The sequence below is a fragment of the Geotrypetes seraphini genome, chromosome 10 (genome assembly GCF_902459505.1).
Source record: "Geotrypetes seraphini chromosome 10, aGeoSer1.1, whole genome shotgun sequence".
In the NCBI taxonomy this organism is placed as follows: domain Eukaryota; kingdom Metazoa; phylum Chordata; class Amphibia; order Gymnophiona; family Dermophiidae; genus Geotrypetes; species Geotrypetes seraphini.
The window spans coordinates 5787627-5807353 of record NC_047093.1 but is presented as its reverse complement, the minus strand read 5'-3'; the positions used below and the strand labels follow the sequence as shown (position 1 = coordinate 5807353).

At 41.3% G+C, this 19727-nt stretch overlaps 1 protein-coding gene across 1 annotated transcript in view; it reads right to left on the bottom strand.

Annotated features, from left to right (window-relative positions):
- Positions 1 to 2268: 2268 nt before the first annotated feature.
- Positions 2269 to 19727, bottom strand: part of CCDC40 (coiled-coil domain containing 40) — a 119046-nt gene continuing 101587 nt past the window's right edge. The window contains exons 15-19 of the mRNA XM_033960558.1: positions 9274 to 9365; positions 9068 to 9188; positions 4430 to 4615; positions 3825 to 3983; positions 2269 to 2662 (exon numbers count right to left, since the gene is read on the bottom strand). Of these exons, the coding sequence (XP_033816449.1) occupies positions 2402 to 2662; positions 3825 to 3983; positions 4430 to 4615; positions 9068 to 9188; positions 9274 to 9365 (819 nt within the window). The 3' untranslated portion in view covers positions 2269 to 2401. The remainder of the gene's footprint in view (positions 2663 to 3824; positions 3984 to 4429; positions 4616 to 9067; positions 9189 to 9273; positions 9366 to 19727) is intronic.

The window sequence follows — 19727 nt, the reverse complement described above, 5'->3', positions numbered from 1 at the left end:
GCTCCCTCCATAGCCTGTAGCGGCTGAGAAACCTGAACAGTCTCAGCCGCTAAAGCAGGCAAGTCGGCATCAGCTGTCAAAAAATCAGCTGAGAGGGAATCCTCAAAAACCCGACCGTCGGCGGCTCGGGGAATCCCTCCGTGGGCGGATGGAGAAGACCGGGCTTCTCCACTGCTCCCTGCCGACTCGCGAGGCACCATCGGCGGGGAGCTCTGGGCGCCTGCAGCCGCTGCCGACGGAGCTCCTCCACTGCACCGGCCTGAACACCGCTTGCACAGGCCGGCCGCGAGTGCCTCGCGCCTGGAGCACAATGAGCACTTTTTCCCTTTAGAAGTGCTCATTGCTCCATACGCGACCTAGCTATAAAAAAGTGCCGGTTAGATGAAAAAATACAGTAAAATACAGTTTTCTTAAAGGGAAACAACCCTCCAGACCAGCACTACCTCAGGATTTTTTTTTTTACAGAACAGACTCCACAGGCTCTCGAAGCAATATGCCTTGCTTGATTTAGGGGGCAAGGCTTACTGCTGAGGCTCCTCTAAAAAAATGTGGGGAGGTGGAGGAAGTGGGGGGAGGGACCCCGCTCGAGACCCGCCGGGTTTGACACCCCCGAGGTCGGACGAACCCCCAAACAGAGTCCGCCCAAGCTCCGTCCGGCCAAAAACAGGGACAATAAACCCCCTAAATAAGTTCCAACAGCCCTACCAAGGGAGATGGGTACAGATCACATCAACACCTGCTGGAGACTGAAAGAAGACTGAGGGAAATAGAGAAGGGAGGATAGTATATACTGTCCCAAAGTTTTGTTTTCAGTCTCCACCTGCTGGTCATGATTAGATATATACCCATTTGTAAAGATTAACCTCTACTGGTCTGGAGAGTGCTAAAGAAGCCTTTTGTAAAACACCAGCAGCACTAAGCATGTCCTGACCTGCATGTCTGAATTCCATTCTCAAATGTTTTAAATAAAAACCTAAGTCTAACTCGGACATTTCCAGCTGAACGTCCAAAGTTGGAGGTACAAAAATGGTCATTTTCGAATGGCAAAATATAATTGGCCACCAAGACATCTAGGCCGCTAGAACGTCTAATTTCATACCCCATTTTCGATCAGAAAACATCCAGGTTGAAAACATCCTATTCCTGACCGTTTGGACGTGGGTGGGGGACATCCCGGAAGAGCAATGGGACACCTTAGAGGGCACTGCTGTGAACTCCACATAAAGGGTGCCAGCTGTATATCGCATCATAACCCCCTTATAATTAGACCCTCCTGTGTACCAACCCAATAGCACTTTTGGCTACAGGTGGCACTTGTATGGTAGCACAGTAGGGTTTTGGTGGGCTCATATGGGCCTGGCTCCTCCTCTCTAGAGTTCATTAGCCCTAGGCTTCCCCATAACAGATGCTGCTGTTTGAGAGTCTGGTATGTACATTTTTGTGTGGTGGAAGGGTGGGGGGTCTGTGAGCACTGGGGGAGTGTACGGGTGTCTTACCTTGATGCATGAAGTGGTCAACTGGTCAGTTTGGGTACCTTTGTGGCACTTAGACCCTTCTAAAACAGGTCTAGTTCCACACATATTAGTTCCGTCCAGGATTGATGTCCATGTCTAACCCGCCCTCGAGACCGCCCAAAGCCCGCCCATAACACACACCTGCACTACGCCCATCTCATGCTCTAGACCAGTGGACCTGTCACTTCCATTATATGCAAATCTCTCTCATGCATATTCATTAGGGATATCTTGAAAACCTGACTGGCTGGGGGTCCCCCAGGACAGGTTTGGGAACCACTGCTCTAGACTTACCGAGGCTGGAACACCTCGCTAGACATACTGAAAGACAGTTTCAATTATCGGCACTTGCACATCCTGGTGATTAGAACGCTGAAGTGCCGACTTAGGATGCTTTTTGGACGTCTGTGTTTTTTGATCATGAGCCTGATAGTAACATAGTAAATGACAGCAGATAAAGACCTGAACGGCCCTTTCATGTTTAAATTGTCTTTAGCTTCCCACTCCAGCTCATCCAAAAGCAAATCACCCTATAAAGGGCACAAGCCGTGCAGGATTCATTTTCTACTTAGAGATCCTTCGTCCCACGCTTTTTTGAATTCCATCACCGTTTTCATCTCTACCACTGACTGACCTCCCTGGTGCTCTGGAGCTGCAGCCCATATGAAATGCTAAGGAGCTGCAAGGGTGTGCCAGCCAAAAATGTAAAGGGGATGACGGACTTTTCTATTCCAGCATACTATAACATAAACAGTACAATCACAGGATTATTTTATTTCTTGAATAAAATGCATTATTTGCTTCCTGACACGTTATGCTGGTGAGTATCTGCTGTTCTGAATAAACCCGTTTCTTCAGAGTAGGAGGTATTTTGAGCCTGTCACTCACTAAATTGTGTCCACTATCTCTTCAGGAGCCCCCAGTCGGGTCTCTAGAGCCAGATTCACCCTGCGCAGTATTCCCTGGTACTGAGGGTACTCCTGTTGGATCTGGTGAATAATGGTGCTGACTGTGTGCACACGGCTCATCTGTTTGTACATCTCATTGTCTAGCGCTTGTTGGTTTCGGTACAGCAAAACGTACGTTCCCTCCTTCACATTCTGCAGGTGCTTCTGTCGGGATTGATAGGCCACAATCTGAGCAAGGTTCTGAGAGAGGTCGATGAGAGCAAAAAGTCAGATTTCTTCAAAAAACAATAAGCTTCTACTTATTCTGACTGGAATTGCCATTCAACATATTACATTCAATTGGAAAAATCAGAGTAGATTAAATTACAGTTTTTGGTGGAGTTCTGTATGTCATATTTATAAAATGGAAAGAACGTTAGCCACACAGAGAGGATATTTTGGTAATTTTCAAGATGTTTGGGGACCATTAACAGACTTTTGTAATGAGTAGTAAACATTTTCCCTTCATAAGATAATTGAAATGAGGGGATAGGGATGAGTGGGAGGGATGATTTTTTGATACATTAATAGAATGTATATTGTATAATATAGTGGTACCTCGGTTTACGAGTGCACCGGTTTGCGAGTGTTTTGCAAGACGAGCAAAACATTCGCAAAATCAGCGCCTCGGAAACCAAGCTTGCCTCGATTTGCGAGCGGCGTCCCCCGCGATCTGGCACCCTCCCCCCTGCGATCCGGCATCCCCCCGCTCACGTTGCACCCCACCGCCGTGATCTGAAATCCCCCAGCACCCATCCGAACAAGCTGCTTACCCCTATTTGGCCACCGGCACCAACACACAGGACATGCCGGTGCCCGAATATCTACATCTTCTTCTTTGCTGGGCCTTGAGCATCTGCACATGCTCAAGGCCTTCGAGTTCACGCTATCTCCGAGCGGGGGGATGCCGGATCGCGGGGGGGTGGCGGATCACGCGGGGGGGCCTTCGGGGGGAGCAATGCCGGTTCTCGTGGGGGAGGGGGTAGAGCAGCGCTGCTGGCCTCGGAGGGTGTGGGTGGGTGGGAACTTATCAAGCGAGTTTCCCTTAGTTCCTATGGGGAAACTCGCTTTGATATACGAGTATTTTGGTTTACGAGCATGCTTCTGGAATGAATTATGCTCGTAAACCAAGGTACCACTGTATAATACAAATGAATATTTTTGATGTGATAGGGATAGGAGGGGAGGTTAACTTTCATGAATATCAGTTGATGATAATAATAGTAATACAAGTGATGTTTTTTCAATTCAAATGTTATTTTCTTGATACACTTGATGTGAGTTGTAAAATGAATAAAAATTATATAAACATACGATTTATTATAATCCGCTTTGAATAAATACTAGACTATAAAGCTATTACCTGTCGTTTCTTCTCCTGAAGCCTTTCTAGGTCTGACTCCAGGGTCCTGAAGTCCATTTGCAGTTTGGAAAGACCGAGTTGCTTCTCTGTGATGGCTGCACTGAGTGAGCTCTGGCTTTCCTGAAGTTCTCCAATTTTCCCATTGCATTCTTCTGCATTCTACAGCAAACCAACAAGGAGGGAAAGCAGCCAGGTGAGGTGCTAAATTACCCTTTGGCAGAAAGCAGCCAGGCAAAGTAATGCTCTGCATTTCCCTAAGCAGTGCCCCCCCTACCTCTGTAACATTCCTGGCATGAGCAGCAACCCCCAACTTGCTGTCAGGCCGGGGGTCCCTGTGCCTAGGAAGCAACGCTGGCACGTGATGGCAACTTGGGGGGGAATTTCTGAGGTACGGGGGAAGGGAAGCTGTATGCTCCTGGCAGGAGGGGGCGTGTGGAGGTGAAGGGTCGTGCCACCACCCTGGGTGCCTCTGTCCCTTTAATCAGCCCTGGTTTCTGCCTCCAGTGGAGGGCAGGATATTTGCAGTCCAGTCCTGGGACCCAGGTTTTTGTCTCTCTCTCAAAGGTGCCTAATGATGTCTCTTGGTACCATGAGATCTTTCTCACCTTCAGCGTCTCCTGCATCTTCTTCTTCAGCTCTTGAACCTTGTGGTGTAGGTCACTGGTGGTGAGCTGATTCTCTTTCCTGCCCTTCATCCTTCCCTTCCTTGCAATTTCGTCTCTCTGGCCAACGAGGGCCTCCATCTCCCGGATTTTCAGCTCCTGTCGCCTTATCAGTTGCGAATACCTCAACTGCAGTTTAGAGACAGACAGCAAATATTACTACTGCTACTAGACACTAGACAGATGCAGACACAGAAGAGACAGTCCCTGCTCTAATGAGACCAGCAGTTATAGCCCTGGGTGCAACTTTTTTCCTTCGGTATCCTTGTAAATGCATAGTCCATTATAAGTTGCATAAATTTGTTTTCTTTGAACCGTCTCAACTGACAACATTCCTATCACTGTCAAGACTGGAGAAAGCTCAAGATGGATAGAGATAGACGACTGTTAGCACAGTTTTACCTATAACTGTTTTTCTTCTTTAATTGACTACTTTAATTCCGTTTATTTTTAATCTTGGATCCAAAATAGAGGACTTGAGCGAGATTAAAGATACAATTATTTCTTGTGTTATATTATGTTTAAAAAATTTTTATTTGCCTCTTGAAATTTTGCTTTTCTGTACAAGTTTATACTTGATTGTTAAATTGAAAACTCATAAATAAATAATAATAAAAAAAAGAGACAGTCCCTGCTCAAAAGAGCTGACAAACTGGACAAGAAGGTGCTCAGGATGGGGGTATTACAGAGGGAATGAGAAGACAGATATTGGGGCTTGGAGTTTGGAATTGAAGCAGCTTCAAAGAAGTTGGTTTTGAGTCTGGATTTGCTCCAGGCATTTGGTGCAGCAACGTAGAAGGGACGGAGTCTAGAGTTAGCGGTAGAGGAGAAGGGTACAGATAAGAGAGACTTAACCAATGAGTGGAGTGCTGGGGGCAGGGGATAGCGTGGGAATCTTATTTTCAAATAGTTGCTGATCAGGTGGTATTTCAGTTAAATTCAATATGTAGTCTGGTGTTTCACCATGGAAGATCAAAATAATCAGTGTCCATAGTTGAAAAATAGATCTTGCTTTGAAGGGGTCAATTCTGTGTTCACAGAGAAAGGGTTAGGAGGGGGATTGCAGAAGACAAAGTGTGGCAGACCCTGAGTAATTTTCAGAAGAGTTAGGATTGGAGCATAAATGATGTCAGTGGCTGGTGCTAAACGCTGGTATTCTGCGATTTTGAAGAAAATGTTGAAAGCGCAGCTTTTTGTTAATGCTTTCCTATAATACTTCTACAGCTGCTTCAGTTTTAAGATACAGTGTTAACGAATATTTGCTCTTGAACTTAATATTCAATGCTTTTATTGCAGTTTTATTGTTGAATTCTTGATTTGATAATGTCTGTATTGGGGGTGATGGGAAATTTGCGTTTGTCCCACATGTGTGTGACTAAAGGGCGAGCAGGATAATACGTATGTAACCAAGATGTTAACCGCATAGTTTTATGCAGTATATAAATTGTTTTGGTTTGTTGTTTTTTTTAATAATCTTTATTCATTTTAAAACACTTTCAAAAAGTGGAAACAGACTAGATTAAACATTTAACACTTTAGACATCACTTCAAATTGTAGAAGATTCATACAGATCATTACCCTCCCCCCACCCAACCTAATTTTATCATTAAAGTAACTATAAAATTTGATCATAGTTTCAGAAATACATTATACATATTTTAAACCTAAATTACATATATATAATCAATATCACCGTTCCCTCTATTACCATCCGTATAAATAATCAATTAAAATAACCTTCTATTCCTCCCACCCACCCCCCTCCCTGGATGTGCATTTTTCTAACAACAAAAATCTTATATAATAATTCTACAAAAGACGTCAATGGGGCCCATGTTAAAGTTTTTAATATTCCCTAACAAATCAGCCTTCATTTTCTCATATTTATAGCTTAGACATAAACTAGCCCACCAGAATGTGAAGTTGAGACGATCCCAGTTTTTCCAGTTACGTGTGATCAATTGTATAGCTGTACTTGTCATAATTAAATAATTAAATAAATAATTAAAATCAACCAATCAAAGTAGACAAAGTGATAGGGCTGGATGGGATCCAGCTGAGGGTACTGAAGGAAGTTCTGACTGGCACCTCTGCTGGCTGACCTGGTCAAGGTTTTGAGTTGGGAGGGCAGATGGAGGAGGAGATTGGAACTAGAGAATGACACGGGGGAAAAATCTGTCCCGTTCACCGCCCCGTCCCCGTAGCATCCACCCTTCCCTCTCACCACCTCACCACCCTTCAGCGGCCTGAGAATCTCCCTCCCTCCCCCTTACCTTCACGGCGCATTAGTAAAGAAACTTATTGAAGCCGGCGAAGACTACCTGCCTGTGCCTGCAGTCACGCGTGTGTGGGCGGTAGCTTCTTTGACGCAATCAGAAGTTGCATCAGAGAAGCTTCCGCCCACACACACACGATACGACTGCAGGCAGGCAGGCTTCGCCGGCTTCAGTAAGTTTCTTTACTAAAGCGCCGCGAACATAAAGGAGAGGGAGGGAGATAGATTTGGCCTTAGGTAGGGAGGGGGCCATGCGTGATTGGTGACCGCGCGTCTTCTCTCCCTTAACTGCGGGGACAAGGCCATTCACCGCTCCATGGGGCGCTGGATGGCCTTGTCCCCATGCCCACAATGAGCACTTTTTCCCCCCCACCGTTTTGGCGGGTTACCCTCGGCTAGCCACGGGTAACTGCCACCATGTCATTCTCTAGTTGGAACTATAGTCTGACCTGTATGATTAGGAAATTCATGGAAATACTTCTAAATCGAAATAGTAATGTTTCTAGAATACAGTGGATTGCAGGACCTGAGACAGTATGGTTTCACTACAAATCTGATCAACTTATTTGATTGGGTGACCAGAGAGTTGGATCAAAGGAGAGCGTTTGATGTGGTGTACTTAAGAGTCTAGCCAGGCCTTTGACATGGCTCTACATAGATGAATAATGAATAAACCAAGTTCCCTCAAAATGGGCCCTAAACTGACTGACTAGGTTAGGAACTGGTTGAGGGGAAGGTGACAATGGAACTTACTCCGAGGAAATGAATCTTACCAGTAGTGTGCTGCAAGAATCAGTTCTTGTAAGAAACAGTGCTGCAGGGCTGTCTGGTAAGGTTTGGCTCTTTGCAGATGATATCAAAATCTGTAATAAGTTAGACATCCTTGATGGTATGGCTAACATGAGGAATGACCTAGGAAAGCTTAAAAAATGGTCTAGAATTTGACAGCTAAAACCAAAAATGCAGGGTCATTTATTTTGGCTGTAAAAACCTGAGGGAACGATAATTTAAGGGGTGAACAGCTTTTGTATATGAAAGAGGAGTAGGACTTGGGTGTGATTACGTGACGATCTGAAGGTGGCCAAACAGGTAGAAAAGGTGACAGCGAAAGCTAGGATGGTAGCGTGCGTAGGGATATAAACAGTTGGTAGGAAAAAGGAGGTGTTGATGCCCCTGTAAAAGACTCTGGCGAGACCTCATTTAGAATAGTGTGTACAATTCACTGAGATAACTCCTCAAAAAGATCTAAATGGAATGGAGCCGATCCAGAGGAAGACTACTAAAATGGTCGTTGGTCTTCGTCATAAGGCATATAGGGACAGAATCAAAGATCTCAATCTGTATACTTTGGAGGAAAAGCGGGAGAGGGGAGATATGATGGAGACGTTTAAACACCTCTGTGGCATAAATGCAAAGGAGGCAAATCTCTTTCAATTGAAAGGAAGCTCTGGAAGCAGTGGGTATAGGATGAAGGTGAAAGGGAATGGACTTGGGGTAATCGAAAGAAATACTACTTTGTAGAATGGCCTCCTCAGTGGAGGAGGAGGAGGTGGAGATGAAAACTGTGTTGTATTCAAGAAAGCTTTGGACAGATTCATTGAATCTTTAGTGGAGAGGATGAGAGAGACACTGGCATGGATGGGCAGACTGCAAGGGCCATATGGTCTTTTTTTCTGTTAGCAGACCAAAATATATGCAAACCCACTTATAGCAGGTCAATGGCTGCCCTAAATGGGCACAGGTGAGAGCAGCAAGTTATATGTGCATCGTATAACATTCTACAGGAGATGCCCACATGCCACCCAAGATTCAACCTCACTTATGCCCTCCACTTACATGCACTCCTACAGATTAGCGTGTAGGGCAAATGCACATATAAGTGGCATTTCACATGGTCATGTGCTGCCTAGCCACTAGCGAACAGTTAACGCAGAGGTATCTGAATTTACAAAGGCTGGAGATCTTTAGCAAAACTGAAATGAAAGGGAAAATGGGCAGTGGGCAGACCAGTCTTTCTCTGTTTCATTCCAAGGAAACCTTCCCCACAATCCACTCTTCCTACCATGGCATCTCACCACCATCTCTGGTACCATTTCATGCAGCAGTGAAGGATGGGGAATCAGGGATACAGTCCTCCCCTCCCCCCTACATTATCAGAAAGTCAATAACACTGGACTTGAGAGCAATTCAATTCAAACTTTGCTCTTCTGAAGTAATAAAAGCAATAGACATGTGGAAAAGACTGTATTAGAGCAGAAATCGGAAAATGAAGAATGAATTTTGCAAGAGCAGGACCCTGGCTTACCTGCATCTGATGGACCTCTGCCCTCATGGCTCGGATCTCGCCATGTTGAACGCTTGCATCTACCGTGTAGCGCATCTCCTTGGCCAGCTGGATTTTCTTCTCCCACAGCATGATCTGATGCCTATAGGACATGGCAAGGAAAGTGAGGTTTTCTATTTCTCTTGGATAAACCAGGAGCTAGAATGAAAGAAAGTGTCTGCACTCACTCAGCCTCCACCAGGTTGTTCAGCATTCGCTCCCTCTCCTCCTGCAGGTCGTCTCGTTTCTCCTGCATTTCAATGGATTCTTTCTCTGCAGCCTGTACATCAGAAGAGCATGTTGTAGATTAAGGAGGGAAAGAAGGTGATTAACTATGAAAGGGAAGAAAACACAACTTTTAAACTATCAATTATTTCTGTAGCACTACCACATGTACAGAGTCACAAAGAAGACAGTCCCTGCTCCAAAGAGCTTATAATCTAAATAGCCATGACATGATTGATTAATCAGCTGGCTGGGTTGGAGGGCAGAGGAGTAGGATTATGGACTGAAGGCTACATCAAAAAGGTGGGTTTTCAGTCTGCTTTTAAACAAGGGAAAGGAAGGGGCTTGGTGGACAAATTCAGGTAATTTATTCCAGGCATAGGGGGCAGCTAGATGAAAGGAACGAAGTCTGGAATTGGCAGTGGAGGAGAAGGGTAATGCTAAGAGCATTTTATCAGAGGAACGGAGTTCTCTGGGAAGTGTATTAGGAGAGATATTGAGGGGCCCTTATAAGTCAGCCATAGGAGCTTGAACTGTATGCGAAGGCGGATAGGGAGCCAGTGAAGTCAGTGGCATAGGAAGGGGGGGTGAGAGGGGCGATTGGCGGGAGCGCCAGCACTTCTCCTCCTCTGCGCCCGCCCCCCCGCGTCTTCCCACTACTCCCCTCGCCATGTCCTTCACCCCGGGTGCCGCAAATAGGAAGTGACATTAGAGAGAGCCGCCGGGGTCACAAGGAGCACATTAAAGTTGTTACTGTCAGAGGTGAACAACTAGAAGTAAGGGGGAAGGGAAGGGGAGATCAGAGAAGGTGAGGGGGGGCACCTCCGCCCCAGGCGCCTCTCACCCTGGCTGTGCCACTGAGTGAAGTGATTTAAGGAGAGGACTGTCATGAGTGTAGTGAGCTTGCTAGAAGATGAGTTATGCAGCAGAGTTTTGCACTGCAGGAGATTGCGGTCATCTGGCTGCAAAGGTGGCAGAAAGATATCACCAGCAGATGAAAGCATTTCTGACCTAGACACTTTAATTACTCTAACAATATTCCCATTACTCCTAACATAAGAATTGCCGCTGCTGGGTCAGACCAGTGGTCCATTGTGCCCAGCAGTCCGCTCACGCGGCGGCCCTCTGGTCAAAGACCAGCGCCCTAACTGAGACTAGCCCTACCTGCGCACGTTCTGGTTCAGAAGGAACTTGTCTAACTTTGTCTTGAATCCCTGGAGGGTATTTTCCCCTATAACAGCCTCAGGAAGAGCGTTCCAGTTTCCTACCACTCTCTGGGTGAAGAAGACCTTCCTTACGTTCATATGGAATCTATCCCCTTTCAATTTTGTCCTTTCGTTCTCTCTACCTTGGAGAGGGTGAACAACCTGTCCTTATCTACTAAGTCTATCCCCTTCAGTACCTTGAATGTTTCAGTCATGTCCCCTCTCAATCTCCTCTGTTCAAGGAGATTGAGAGGGGACATAAGAACATAAGAGTTGCCAAACTGGGACAGACTGAAGGTCCATCAAGCCTAGTATGCTGTTTCCAACAGTGGCTGACCCAGGTCACAAGTACCTGGCAGATGTTATGTTGCTTATCCTAGGACTAAGCAGTGGATTTCACCGTCCATCTGAATAAGAGATTATGAACTTTTGTTTTGGGACTTGTTTAGGAAAGTAGCCAAACCTTTTTTAAACTCCGCTAAGCTAACCGATTTCACCACATTCTCCGGCAATGAATTCCAGAGTTTAATTACACGTTGTGTGAAGAAATATTTTCTCCGGTTTGTTTTAAATCTACTACTTAGTAGCTTCATCGCATGCCCCCTAGTCCTAGTATTTTTGGAAAGAGTGAACAAGTGATTCACATCTACCTGTTCCACTCCATTTAGTATTTTGTAGACCTCTATAGGGAAGTCATTCCATCCCTTTTAACATTTTTTGTTAGCCCTCTTCTAATTCCACTATATCTTTTTGAGAATTGCACACAGTATTCAAGAGTGATACAAGGGCATTATAACATTGTCATCTTTGTTCTCCATTCTTTCATGATAATTCCTAACATTATATCATTGTATCGAGCAATGGTGCGTCCGCATCTGGAGTACTGCATCCAATATTGGTCGCCGTACCTTAAGAAGGATATGGCGATACTCGAGAGGGTTCAGAGGAGAGCGACACGTCTGATAAAAGGGATGGAAAACCTTTCATACGCTGAGAGATTGGAAAAGCTGGGACTTTTTTCCCTGGAGAAGAGAAGACTTAGAGGAGATATGATAGAGACTTACAAGATCATGAAGGGCATAGAGAGAGTAGAGAGGGACAGATTCTTCACACTTTCAAAAAATAAAAGAACAAGAGGGCATTCGGAAAAGTTGAAAGGGGACAGATTCAGAACGAATGCTAGGAAGTTCTTCTTTACCCAGCGTGTGGTGGACACCTGGAATGCGCTTCCAGAGGGCGTGATAGGGCAGAGTACGGTACTGGGGTTCAAGAGGGAATTGGACAACTTTCTGCTGGAAAAGGGAATAGAGGGGTATAGATAGAGGATTACTGCACAGGTCCTGGACCTGTTGGGCCGCCGCGTGAGCGGACTGCTGGGCACGATGGACCTCATGGTCTGACCCAGTAGAGGCATTTCTTATGTTCTTATGTTCTTATTCTATTTGCTTTCTTAGCCACCATAGCACACAGAGCTGGGGATTTCAACCTATCCTCAACAATAACACCTAGATCCATTTCCTGGACTTGACACCACCTTAGTCTATATTTTCTTTCTTTTTGTAGAACTTCAGATCCCTTCAGAATAAGAACTTGAGTTACTATTTTCCTGAAGGAGGCAGGACTCAAAGCTGGGCTCAGACCCCAGTCAGGGTTTAGTTAGAACCATCAGTGACGGTGGAAGAGAGCAGTGGTGAGATGCTGGGTCACGGAAGCCTAGAATCAGTGAGACGTTTGATCTAAGACTCTGCTCCAATAGCAGGATGAAGCAGAAAGTCAGAGCTATCTCCCCTCAAGAGTGTGACACTTTTCATTTGGTCATCAGAAAAGATGCAAGAACTTTCCAGAATATATAGATGCCTTCTTCAGGTGTGACTTCAGGACTGAAAGAGGGATGTTTTTCTCTCTGGAGAAGAATGGGAGGAGAAACCCCTAAAGTGCAAGTGTTCAGGGATTGCTGAGCAGAGACTGAATTAGGAGTAACCACCTAGGGCTAGATTCTCAAAGTGTCGCATAAAAAAATGATGGCCACTGTCACAGCCGTTATTGTAGCGGGTTTATTTATTTATTTTTTTTAATCTTTATTCATTTTCAAAAATTACAACAAGTGTACAATAACCATCCAGAAATATATTAACTAATCACTTGACAATCTTATTTGTATACCTCCAAATATATATATAGAAAAGAATCCCACCCCTCCCACCCATTTCTTAATAATTAACAGTTAGCTATTATTATCATTCATAATCCCACCCCCCCTATATCTTATCCAATACTAAGGTGTTTAAGATGTCTGATCATTAGAATAAATCGCCAATGGCCCCCAAATCTTTTTAAACTTATGATAATTTCCTTGTTGCATAGCAATCACCCTTTCCATTTTATAAATATGGCATACTGAATTCCACCAAAAAGTATAATTTAGTTTAGTGTAATCTTTCCAATTTCCTGTAATCTGCTGAATGGCAACCCTTGTCAATATCAATAGAAGTTTATTATTATTTGCAGAAATTGGGCTTTTAAATCTCATTGAAGTACCAAATAATATAGTATCATACGAAAGGCCAACATGATTTTCTAACAATGAATTAATTTGGGGCCAAATTAACTTCCAAAAGGCATTTATATAGGGACAGAAAAATATCAAATGGTCCAATGTCCCAACTTCTAAACTACAATACCAGCATTTATTGGACCTTGAACTATCCAACTTCTGTAAACGAACTGGGGTCCATAAAGCTCTATGCAACAAAATGTAGCGATTTTAAAAAAGCAAGTCATTCTCCCAAAAATGCGCATGCAAATGAGGTTGATGTAGAGTAACGAAGGTTCACTAAATCTGCAGTGCCCATCGCTGGCGCAAGCGACAGGCACATGCGCAAAATAAACGCACAAAAAAACCCCAAAAAACAAATTGAGTTGCCGAAGTCAAGCAACCCCCCCACCTGACATCCCCATGGCAGTGGGAGAGATGTCTACTAAAAGGATGTAGAAGATGAAACAGTGAGACAAATTGGAAATAACCACAACGGATGAACTGCCAAGCAATGCCCCCCCCCTGCAGTGGGAGAGATGTTGGGGGGCGAAGGGGGGACGTTGCTTGGCAGTGGGAGGGAGTGGGTAGTGTTGGGTGATTGTGTGACGCAGCTGGAGAGAATGGGCATCTCTCCTGCCAATCTTCAATTTTGATGGGTTTTTTAAATTTTAATTTGCATGGGGGGGGGGTGATTTGAGCTGTCAAACTTTACTTTTCTGTCAGTGCCTGAGCCATTCAGGATTCAGCTCACACCTGTCTGCAAATTTTGGCCACAAATTTAGAGAATCACTCAGCCATTATAGAGAATCGTTTAAAGTGATCATTTTAATATTAATGAAATTTAATGTGGACAAAAGCAAAGTGATGCACATTGGGAAGAATAACCTTGAATTACAGTTACCGGATGCTAGGGTCCACCTTGGGGATTAGCGCCTAAGAAAAGGCAGACGCAGACAATATGCCCAATGTGTGGCGACAGCCAAAAAATCAAACAGGATGCTAGGAATTATTAAAAAAGGGATGGATAACAAGACTAAGAATGTTATAATGCCCCTGTATCGCTCCATGGTGCTCCCTCTCTGGAGTATTGCGTTCAATTCTGCTTTCCTTATCTCAAGAAAGATATAGTGGCGCTAGAAAAGGTTCAAAGAAGAGCGACCAAAATGATAAAGGGGATGGCACTCCTCTCGTGTGAGGAAAGACTAAAAAGGTTAGGGCTCTTCAGCTTGGAAAAGAGACGGCTGAGGGGAGATAGGATTGAAGTCTACAAAATTCTGAGTGGAGTAGAACGGGTACAAGTAGATAGATTTTTCACTCCGTCGGGGGGGGGGGCGTGGCTTGGAGCACGCAAAATGGTCGCATAGCAACAGAGCTCCCTGAACTCAGACAACTAAAGGAAAGAAAACAGCTGCTAAGAATCGCTCACCTGCGTTATAAAAACAAAAAATAACTTCTGAAATGGCTACCACAAGGCAAGGCAAATCGGAGAAGCCGTGCACTTCCGGTGTATTGGCAAAAAGATCTAAAGTGACTCCGGTGTCGCCGTCGAGTGTCCCGATCCCGTTGGAAACAGAGGAATTTTCAGATAAAGCAGATATAATGGCAGAGCTATTTAAAATTAAATTAATGCTGACAGACAACGCTGGCAAAATTTCGGAGGTCAAGGAGGAGGTGCTGGGTCTGAGGCAGGAGATCCAGACTGACAGGCAGAGGATGTCTGTGATTGAGGAGAGAATTGAACTGCAAAAGTGTGACAGTGAAAGACAAAATGTAGAAAGCTTGAAAAATCAGCTGATAGATTTGGAGAATTGGGGGAAAACGAAGAACATCAGAGTGCTTGGACTGGCTGAAGGGGAGACACTGTACAGTGTTTAGAGAACTTGTTACCTGAACTGTTACAGTTAAACTCCAAGTGGCCGTTGGAGATAGAACGGGCACATAGAGAATGGCCCCAGACCCTTGATTTTTAAAGTTTTGAGATACCAGCAAGCTTTAGACATCCTGAAAGTAGCAAAAGCGAACAAAAATTTAAATTATAAAGGGTCTAAATTGTTATTGGTTCCAGACTTTGCAAAACACACTGCAAACATCAGAAAGCAGTTTCTAATGCTGAGGCAGCAGTTGAAAGAAAAAGGTTACATGTACGGCTTGTACTATCCATCTACAATGCGAATATCTACTGGAAATAAGTCCTGGTATTTTCAAGACCCTGCAAAACTTAAAGAGTTTCTATCACAAGAGGAACCGATGTCTACATAAAGGAAAATTGATTAAAGGAAAAAGAGAAAATGGAGAAGACTCATTTTGAAGAGAAGAAAAGAGGGGAAAAAAAAAAGAAGTGGAGTGATACTGGTCCAAGTTATTTTTACTGCATTTTATTGCAGTTGAAGAGCTTTTGACTAAGTTTTTCTTACTTTGAATGTACTGATACATTCTTAATTTAACAAGAAATTAATTATCTATGAGAGATATTGTAAATATAATATATATATTTACCTAACTACTAATTACTAACCATCCTGAATAACAATAATTGATTAATATGAGGAAATAAATATAGGATATTACATATTTCAAAAGGGATTATTAATAAAATAGGAAATAATTTTAGACTTTTATTAATAAATATGAAAATATATATTTTATTCAAATATTTATTTATATTGATTATATCATGATTGATTTTTAAATGAGAATGTTATAAATAAATTGGTTAGATGCTAATATTAGTAATATATTAACGCTATGAATGAATATATTTAAATTAACAATGAATATTTAATATACATGGAATTATAGTTAAAATTGAAAATGTTAACAAAATATTAAGATAGGATATATATTACTTTGAAAGGAAGATATATTTACAATTTATATGAATTAATTAAGTATGATTCTTAATATAATGATATATTTTACCTAGATACTAATTGATATGAAATATAAAATTATTAAATAAAGGGTTAAGTCTGGGAATTGGGTTTTTTAAAGAAGAGATAATTACTAAGGAGATAAAGATTTTTAAGATACTATTATTTATATGAATAACTTATATGAATGAAAATGTATTTGAATAGTTATATTTGAATTCGTTATAGATAATTTTATGTTATTTGCTACAATGAAATATTAATATTAATGATAATAATTATTAATTGAATGATTGAATATGTATGGATAGAAATAATGAAATATTAAATATGTGGGGGAAAAAAGAATAGCTGAATTTTTGAGAGATATTAATTCAATATGGAGGATATTAGTTGTCTGGGGGAGGGGGTTTAGGGTCTGCTATACCAATGTGTGTTCCAGATCAGACAATGATTATGGGGGGGAGGGGAGGGAGCATAGAGAGAGGGAGGGGGGTTCACAGTAATAATATATTGATAAGGATTGAAAATGGGATAAATGTAAAATTTGAATTTTTCTTTAATAATCTTATTTTAGGGGGGGAAAGGGATGGGGGAATTGGATAAATGAATTATATTTACTTAATGTGCTGAGGTCTGGTCATCTTTTTTATTTTAGAAATATTTGCCAAAATTTAATTATTAAATAGATGGATATAAAAATTTATTCTATTAACGTCAATGGTTTAAATCATCCTATTAAGAGAAAGAAAGTACTAACGTTCCTTAAAAAGCAAAATGCGGACATATATTTTATTCAAGAGTCGCACCTTTCTGATATTGAATCTAAAAAGTTATCTGGGGGTTGGATTTCTAAATGCTTCTTTGCACCTGCAATGGGGAAAAAAGCTGGGGTTGCTGTCCTGATAAATAGGAAGTGCACTGCTGATTTCAAATTAATAAACCATGATCCTTTAGGAAGATGGGTGCATATCAAAATGGTTCTGGGAAATACAACCCTGGATTTATTAAATTTATATGCTCCTAATTCGAATCAAATGGAGTTTTTCAAACAAGTTCAACAATTACTGTTACCACTGGCTACTTCTAATTTAATCGTAGCAGGGGATTTCAATGCTGTAATGGATCCAATTTTGGATAAGAGACCAAGTAGAATTATGAAATCGTTAGGTTTAGATAATTTGGTTCAATCTTGTAATTTAGTTGATATATGGCGTATTCTTCATTTTAATGATCAGGAATTCTCTTTTTGTTCTCAGGTCCATAAATCTTTCTCACTAATTGATTATATATTCGTGTCTAATAATATAGCGCAGCGAGTGATGAATGCAGTTATTGATCCCATTATAATTTCAGACCATGCTGGTGTGTGGATTGACTTTAAGAATAATGATATAGTACATTTCGATCCAATTTGGAGATTTGATAATGCTTTACTTGCGGACTCGAACTTTCTGGAAGATTTTAAATTAAAGATGAATGAATTTTTTCAAATAAATAATTCGGACAATATTAATGCTGAGATTTTGTGGGAAAGCTAGATCCTACTTCAGCCGACAACACTTTGCCATCCTTGTCCAATCCATCATCCTCTCCAAACTAGATTACTGCAACGCCATCTACTTAAATCTATCAAAAAAAAGTATTCTAAGACTCCAGCTAATCCAGAATACTGCAGCCAAACTGATCTTCTCAAAACGCAAATCTGACCATGCCTCCCCACTCCTTGCCAAACTTCATTGGCTCCCAATAATCTCCAGAATCCATTTCAAATGTTCCTGCCTGGCTTTCAAGATCATTCACGGAATCCTGCCTCCTCTTATCCCACTGTCTTTCAACTCCTCCAGTCCCGACTCCTCCAGAACTGCCCAAAGGCTTAAACTAGCCTTCCCCTCTCCACGCGGCATCCATTATTCAGGCAAACTGGGAAAATCCCTTCTCTTCAAAATCACAGGTCTTTGGAACGACCTCACCACCCCGCTGCGGAACCTGAGCTCCCTTCAGTTATTCCGCAAAAAACTGAAAACCTGGCTTTTCAGCAAATTGTAGCTCTATCCTTCCCCCCTTTCTCTCCCCCCTTCTACACATAAGTTCATGTAATCCTTTTTCTTCTTCTCTACCCACTATTTTAAGTTCTTGTAAACCGTGTCGAGCTCCATTCTCATGGAGATGATGCGGTATATAAACTTAGGGTTTAGATTAGATTAGATTAGATTTAAAGCAACAATAAGAGGAAATATTATTTCATATTCAGCATTTATCAAAAAAACAACTTAAAAAACAATGTTGATCTGGAAAACCAAATTAAAGTATTAGAAAATAAATTAATTAAGAACTGGGAACATAATACATTACAAAGTTTATTAAAAATAAAAGCGAAATATAATGAGATTTCTTCTCAATTTGTGAGGAAAGATATCTTCTATAAGCAAGTTCAGTACTATGGTAATTCAAACGAAGCTGGAAGATTATTAGCTAATTTTCTTAAAGCAAAAAAAAGGAAATCTAAGATTATTTCAATTAAAGATACACAAGGCAACACACACACTAACACCAAAGATATTTTAATACAATTTCTTGATTTTTATAAAGATTTATATTCTTCTAAATCTTATGAAAATAAAGAACAAGAGGAATTAAATTTCTTAAACTCATTTATTGGACCAAATGTTCCGGATCATATAAAACGAAGTTTAGAAAATCCTATATCTTTAAAAGAAATAGAATCAGCATTGAAGTCTCTTAGAGTTGGATCCGCTCCGGGTGGTGATGGATATACTGTTGAATTCTATAAAACATTTCAAAATATCATCTTACCATATTTATTAAATTTGTATCAATATCAAATAAATAATGGGAATATATCAGGTACTATGGCTGATTCGGTAATTATTGTCTTACCAAAACCAAACAAGGATCCTACCTTGGTTTCAAACTACAGGCCTATCTCTTTATTAAATGTATTAAATAGAACATATAGAAGGGGTAGGGAGGGAAAACTATTGTAATATTAATATGATATAAAATTCTGATAAAGGGTTTATTTAATTCACATTGTAAGAACATTTAATAATAATTTCAAGTGTTTTTTCATAATTGAATGTATTACATGTATTTCACTTGATGTAAGAATTTAAAAAAAGAATAAAAAATATAAAAAAAATAAAAATAAATGTAGATGGTAAGTTGATTGCTAAAGTATTAGGAATAAGATTGGCAAAAGCTCTTCCTTTTATTATTGATGTACACCAAACAGGATTTATTGCTAAAAGACACTCATCAAACAATACTAGATTAGCATTCCACTCTTTAAATTTAGTGAAAAATATGAATGATCCAGCTTTTATGCTATCTTTAGATGCAGAAAAAGCATTTGATAGAGTGGAATGGAGTTATATGTATCAAGCTCTGGAATGGTTTGGAATAGGCCCCGGTTTTATTAAAATGATTCAGACATTGTATAGCTCTCCTGGTGCAAGATTATATATTAATAACAATTTATCAGATAGATTTAACTTGCGTAGGGGGAGTTAGACAAGGATGTCCTTTGTCCCCCTTACTTTTTGATATTGTTTTAAGAACCCTTATTAATTGCAATTAATCAAACTAAGGAGATAAAGGGAATCCCATTTTCTTACTGGGAATTTAAACTTTCTGCATATGCAGATGATATATTATTATATTTAAGAGAACCGGAGAATACTGTTCCAAGTTTACTTAATCTTCTAGAGAAATTTGGGAAATTTTCTGGATATAAAATTAATTGGAGTAAATCAGAAATTCTTCCAATTAATGTTCACTGTACC